Source organism: Hyposmocoma kahamanoa, unplaced genomic scaffold, assembly GCF_003589595.1.
Source record: "Hyposmocoma kahamanoa isolate Upper Pololo Valley unplaced genomic scaffold, ASM358959v1 224, whole genome shotgun sequence".
Taxonomy (NCBI): domain Eukaryota; kingdom Metazoa; phylum Arthropoda; class Insecta; order Lepidoptera; family Cosmopterigidae; genus Hyposmocoma; species Hyposmocoma kahamanoa.
The window spans coordinates 11719825-11727180 of NW_020653743.1; the positions used below are offsets into that span (position 1 = coordinate 11719825).

General features: G+C 37.4%; 1 protein-coding gene across 2 annotated transcripts in view; it reads left to right on the forward strand.

The window, feature by feature from the left end:
- LOC113228195 overlaps nt 1-6085 on the forward strand; it is a 55004-nt gene extending 48919 nt beyond the window's left edge. For both annotated transcript variants that reach the window (XM_026461438.1, XM_026461439.1), the window contains 7 exons: nt 125-457; nt 1015-1119; nt 1534-1594; nt 1901-2015; nt 2093-2175; nt 4585-4690; nt 5092-6085. In XM_026461438.1, coding sequence (XP_026317223.1) covers nt 125-457; nt 1015-1119; nt 1534-1594; nt 1901-2015; nt 2093-2175; nt 4585-4690; nt 5092-5895 — 1607 coding nt within the window. In that variant the 3' untranslated portion in view covers nt 5896-6085. The remainder of the gene's footprint in view (nt 1-124; nt 458-1014; nt 1120-1533; nt 1595-1900; nt 2016-2092; nt 2176-4584; nt 4691-5091) is intronic.
- The last annotated feature ends 1271 nt before the right edge of the window (nt 6086-7356 follow it).

Here is a 7356-nt window from a genome sequence, read left to right on the forward strand (position 1 = left end):
GCAATACAAACCGTTGGGCCACCAAGGTCGTTAATACTTTCCATTTAACAACTTTCCACTACAACAAAATTCCACTTTCCACTTAGCATTTGTTATTCTACACTTTTCGTATGTATTGTTTCAGGCAGCAGCAATGTTGCACCAACTCCTGCAGGCGACCCAGCTGTCGACGATCAGACCTCTTCAGCACTAGTAGCTACTACTGAACATACACCTCTTAATACTAAAATAGATACTATAACTGAAACCGTTACTTGTGAAACAGCTTCAGCTGCTACTACCAAAGCTAGTGCAACCATTTTCAAAGAATTTTCATTGAGTCCATCAGAGAAGAACGATGATTCATTGCAATTCCATAAAGAGACTCAGGTGGTGTCCGATATTGAAGATACAATCGAGGCTGTTGATGAGGGTCCATTCTCGTGGCAGAAAAGCGTTGTCGTTCCCTGTGACAAAGGTAACCACCATATATTGTTTTTAATCAATTATGAAATAAATTCATACGGTAATTAGTACCTTGAGTGTAATAAAGACTTATGTGATTATACGTCAAAGTGCTTTTATCACCATAATAGTCATAAAAATAATATAAACATACATGAAACAATGTGCCAAATTTTATATTTCTTCTAATTTGAACCATTAAAAGGCTCCAACTAATTTCCTTTGTAGAATCTTTATATCTATATCCTAAAAGTTATCATTTTGCAGATATGGCCTTATTATTATTTACCAAAAGTGAGAATTATAGCTACTGTTACTATATCAGCGTTTACGTATATAAATTGATTCCACTGCGATCTCGTCTTCAAAGAGTTTTGTTTGTCTTCTTCATTATGTAGGTTTCCCAATTATGTTTATCTAAAAGAAAACTTGCTTAACAATTTTTACCATGATACCGACGACGCGACGATGCAGGCAAGGTTCATGTCATTGGTTTCTTAGTCTTAGAAAAGAAACGCATAAAGAGCAAAGCAGGAGTTGTTTGTTTTACCTATATAAACTTTATTACAGAGGAGTTTGTGGGTTCAGAGCCAACGAGCCAGCTGATTGATGATGACGTGCTGCTGTACGACTCCAAACCACATCACAGTCAAGCCACGCAAGACACATTTACGGGTGAAATATAATTTCTATTTTAGTATTTTTTCTATTCACTACCCTAAGGCAGCCCAGTAGAAATTTCTGGAAGCAAGGGTTTTAATCTTAGGTATAGGATTCATTCGTCAAGGATGAATCTAATTTCACTTGAGAGTTGTATTCATGGTTCTTCTTTGTTGCAAATCAAAATTGTTGTATTTATACTAAAACAAACAAAATATATATTTTTTTTTATAACGCACACGCACACACTCAATATAGCCCCGCACTAGGAAAACCTTGTGTCGCGGATGCCATGGACATACTCATACAAATATTTCTCCCGGCCCGTGTATCCAACCGGGGACTTCTGCGTGGCAGTCCGGCATGGTAAACGTTCGGCCACGGAGGCAGATAACAAAAGGGTAACATTTGGTCATTTTTAATTTACAGAAAAAATAAATGAAGTACTGGAGGAGTTAAAATGCAATCTGTGTGAAAATATAATAAAAACGTAAGTAACATTGAATATTTAATTAATAATATTATGGTGTTGCTGCAACACAAAATGCCAATAATATATGTTAAATTATACCCGAATGTCATTTTTACAGATCTAATGTAACCAAGGTCTAGTTAGAGCAGTTACATAGTCGTAAATTGATTTAAAAACCAACAAACAGTAAAATATACCTTATTGTACACATTGACGGATGTTATTCCTTAGCTCTGGAGGCGATATTCGAACAAAAGTGCTATAGCTTGAAGGCTGTGGACTGTACATGCTTACGACCCAGCTGACCCGCCGTATCTTCCGCAGTGGGTTCCGGTACTCGTGCGTCCAGTGCCCCGACTTCGACCTATGCGGCGCGTGCGAGGCGAAGGGCGCGCACCGAATGCACTACGTGCTCAGGTCGCCTTGCACCAAGGATATCGTGAGTCCATGCTTCGTTTGCACGTGGTCGCACCTCGTTAGAGACGAGAATCGTTCAATTGCTTGTGGTGGTTCCAGAGCGAAGTGCAGCTGATGCTGCGCCTGATCCGCCAAGCGATACTGGCCGACTCCATCGTGTCGCTCCGCGACCATCCCGATGCGTGAGTATGCTTCTATTTTTCTTCATTTCATTAGAGCTTGTCATAAGCATTCATTAGCAGGAAAAATGAGAGAAACGTTATCTCTTCTCCTCTCGTTCCTCTTAGATCTTAATAAAGCCGAACTATTCGGCCCAAACTGAGCAAATGCTCTGACGCCCTCTACTTCTAAAATGTTATTGTTCCTTCGATACTATTGATGATTCCGTCAACGTCAAGTTAAGGAAGACACGCTTTTATTACTCAGAATTTGACCGGTGAATTTCGGTGATAGACTTCGTTGAGAGGAGAATCTACAACACAAGCATACATAAAATATTACAGAAACAAATTGTTACTCTATCAATGCTGTGTACTGAATGCCTTCGAGGTGCTTTAAGCGTCAAAATGACTTCGACAGTCTAAACAAAAATATCTACAAACTCAAAGTAATGTTTCATATAAATATTCAGGGTATTCTGCGAATGAAAATTCAAGAAACATGAGAATTGAGAGAAAACTTACGAAATTAGTCTTACAAATGGTGTTTATTTCGATGTCCATAAGGCAAACTGTATAGGTACTTTAACAGTACCTATACAGTGTGTTGATTTGCAATTCTCGCCATATTTAAGAAATTAATAATAGACATAATGGTAAATCATCTAAAAATATTTAAAAAAATATTATGTTCAGTATTCTGGCTAATTGTATCTAGTAAAATTTTATAAAATTGTTCCCGAGTGTATTCACCGCGGAGGACAGTGACCCCGCCACTCGCCGAGCGCAACGCAATCTTTCTCGATCGCTTATTTACCTATTTTAAATTACGTTTATGTACTAGTATTGTTATAATTTACTAATTATTTACATTAGTTAGAAAAGTTCACTGAGAAAAGATTTTTTGTAACTTAGATTTGGTTCTTACCAATTTTAGGTAACATGAAAGTAGTGCTAGAAGCACCTAGCAGATACGCGGAGTTTCGTTTCAACTTAGCACATTCTTCACAACAGTAAAAGCAGAAAGAAATCAGAGACGATTTTTGCGCGCAATGCTTCGAAGCTCGTTATCTGCGTAAACTAAACGTTTCATATCATGCCATAAGAACGCACTTGATGGTAATGCAGGGTCTGGTGAACATGGTAGCGGCACACCCCGGACACTCCATATAACAGTCGGAAATTATTTACCTACTGCTACTACTACATACAGCAAGGCGCTATCTGCACACGCGCAAATGTGTGCGTGAAGTGGCAAGGTTTACCCATCACTTGCTCGTACTATTTATTACGTTGCGTGGTCAGAGCGACAATCTGTTATCTATAATTCTATTATAGAATCCTATAATTACACGTGTTCATTGCGTATTTATATATCGATATAATATTATATTTTTCATTAATTCACTGATTATATTTTTCATTCAATATATTATTCAGTTATATTTCACTGACTGGAATAATATTAAAGATTTATTTAAAAATATATTAAAAGCACTTAAAATGTTATATTTTGGACAGGTGCCTTTAAATAAGGTAACCAAAGTATTTGAAATTGCGTGTTCAAGTTCATCATTACCTAGTTAATAATTAGGTGTACTCACTACGTAGTATTTTATCGGCAATACAAATTGAAAATTCGAGAATGTCTGTGCGGGAACCCTTCTCTAGCTCACGAAGTAATGGCGTCTTGTTATATTATAACAAATGTGTATTATATATTACTCTTCACTAAAGACAACAATAACTGAATGAGTCTCAGTCATAAGTTTTTTTACTTGTTTCGTTTCATCTTTCATAAAACGAAAGAAACCCTCTCTTTATCCCGTGTAGATGATTATAAACAGCCGTACACAGCACAATTCACGACCATTATAAATAGTAATGTAAAATTATGTTATATATTAACGTACAAATTTCGTATTGAAAAAATGAAACTATGTTCAAATATCAAAGCCGTGTTAGAGCGAAAACGGCTCGCCGACAGCCTTGTTCTCGTTCAGTCAATGTGCGGGGCGTGATGCGGTATCCAAAGCTAGGGAGGGGCGGAGAGTGTCCGTTCTCATTACTTATTTGTTCTCAGGTAGCGTTTTTTTTTTGCACAACTCTTGTTTACATACCAAACCACGTTGCATTTCGTGAGAAACTAGGACGTATGCGCGATGTCAGCAGAACGTAGACGCAATTCGCAAGGTCGACTGATGATCTACCTATCACGCGCTCGATACGATAATCCCCCCTTCCCTACCCGTACCCTACCACCAAATAGATCTAAATGCATATTTTCTGCGTATAGGTCATTGTTCAAATGGTTGCCGGTACCTACCCTTTAGTTATTAGTGTTCAATTTCGGATATAGAACGACCTTTGCAAACATGGCGAGAATGCAAATCAACACATTGTATAATTACATAATATAAGGATTGTGTGTAGGCCGAAGGACGAGATCAAAGAAGAGGTCGAAGAGGGCCCAGAGCCCGAGCGTGAAGAGGACGACCCTCTTTCGGCCGACTTTCACCTTGCGAAAACCACAGCACAGGTAAAGTAGTTCTAGGGTCGTATTCTAGAACTTTACTCAATGCTCAAGTCAGGATTGCACTTGAAACACAAGCACTGGAAATACGACCCTAATGGCATGGACTCGAGTATGATTTAGAGTGCTTTAAACCATACCCAAATCCTAACTTGAGCATTGAGTAGAGTTCTGGAATACGACCCTTAAAGTCTTGCAGACATCGTTTCACTAGTCTGATTTCAATTAAAAGATATTGTTAATGAGAATTCGTGAATGAATAGTTTTTTGCTTAATATTCACTAACACTTATGATGGTCATAGATACATAGGATGTAAGGTTAAATTTTCTCGCTTGAAAATGTATGTATTTGGACACATAAACGACAACTTACTAATGAATTAATTATAATATTTTGTCCAACTAGGAATTGACTGTGGACGAGTGCTTAGACACTACAGCGACGGAATCCGAAGAAGACGAACCTCTCCAGAAGATACCTGCACTCTCTCCATTTGAGTCCCTTGAAATGCCGACTACCTTTACACTTGTAACTACACAAGGATCCTCGGCTAAAGAAAATCAGGTTTTAGTTCAAATAAAGCCCCATAAAAGCACAAATATACGAAAGACATATATACATGTTCCAGATGAAACTAAACAATCGCACATAAAAACGCCTAGACGACCCATCGTACTGAAACGTACACCAAAGGAGAAATCTTTCCGATTAATTAGATCAACACAGCAAGGTCATAGTTCTGAGAATCCTGTGAGCACCCAGACATTCGCTGAAAAACGGGTATTATTGCCAATTACACAAAGTAATTTAATTGTCAAAAACAGTAGTACATCAATCACACCAAGTAATATTATCGTCCAAGACAATAGGACGCCAATGACACCAGGAAATATTATCGTTCAAGACAATACGGCGGCAATTACGCCAAGTCAAGTAATCGTTCAAGACAGTAGGACGCCAATTACACGAAGTAATATAACCGTTCAAGACAATAGGATATCAATTGCACCAAGTTGTATAATCGTTCAAGACAATAGGATGCCAATTACTCCTAGACATGTAGTTGTCCCAAAATCAGCTCAATCAGTCGTAATAGAAACCAAATCAGAGCGATTGCAAACAATGACACTGAATCCAACAGTAAGAATAGAAAGGCTTGGTGTACATACATTCAATTATTATAAAAGTGGTAGACAGACATACAGATGACAATAATAACTTCGTATGTTTCTCACAATCAATGGGAAATTGAAGTGCTGAATGAGTCCAAAAATTAATCCATAATCTCCATGAAGCATCTACTGCAGAGATTTATAAGTTTTGTTAGTACAAGTGGAAGGTGGCATGGGTTAGTTTTGCTAATTAGCCATAAAAGCGCTATTTTGACAGTTACCAACTTCACTAGAACACAACAAAGTTCGTGTCAGTGGCGTTTGAAATTTCAGCGCAGTTCTTTGGGTTGAATTGTATAATTAATATAGTGTGAAAATAAATAGATGTAAGGTATATAAGATAAGGATTCCATGAAATGTGATGCGTATGAAAGAATAATACTATAATGTGTATTAAGACAGTGTCTATACACTGTCTTAATAGAGGTTTCTTTGATTGTTTGTTATGTGACACATATATTCATAACTACGGTTACAAATAAATAATTAAATATTAGACAACATCGCATACATTGCTCTGATTCCAAGGAAGTAACTAAAGCACTGTTATGGAAATCTGAAACAACTACGGTACCACAAACACCCAGACCCGAGACAATAGTTACAATTTGAATAGTCTGCACAAAATGCCTGACATGTGCAAGAAAATCCAGACATTTTATTAGCAAAATAAAATCGAAAATATGACTCACACGGCAGCAGAGATAGACAATTGCCCAAGCAACAACATTTTCAGCGTGAATCGAGTTAATGCGAGGTGGATGTTTTAGTTTTTATTTTGAAAATTGATACCTTAAGCCGAAAAAGCCCGTCAAATCCAGACGGATGGTAACCCTAGACCCAACCGACATTGGCGATGATCGTTTTAACTTATGTTATTCTTGCCGATCTGACATTGGTGAAATCTTTAAAAAGGCGCCGCCAAAACGCAAAAAGAAGTACAGGAGTTCGTATTCGTAGTATAGTGAGCACCATGGCGAGAATAAAAGTTAAGAAAACTACGTGTAACTAAATATGAAATTAACATATATTTGTCCGTTTGTCTCCGCCTTAACATCTCAGTCACACCACCAGTGTTGTGCGTTAATCAATTAAATTTCAGTCAGAAATTTAATTGACTAAATAATTAATTGCAATTAAAATCAATTGCAACGTCGCAAATACTGTGACGTAGTAAAGTAGTCTTTCTATGTGTAACACAGACTAAGTAAGCAAGCAATTATATTAAATAAATAATGCTTAGCATCCATGTAATAACATAAAAATTACTGAAAGGGACACATTTTAGGAGTTTATCTGAAAACGACCCATTGCATTTACTTGAAAAGTCGTGTCTGCCATCTTGGATTAAGAAATAAATGCTACATTCGTAATGAGCACCCCCAAATACCTTGAAAACGATACCCAACTTGCCATTATTTGAAAAGTCGTGCCTGTCGTCCTGGATTTAGAAAGGAATGCCATATTCGTTACGAGAGCACCCCAAATACTATATTGC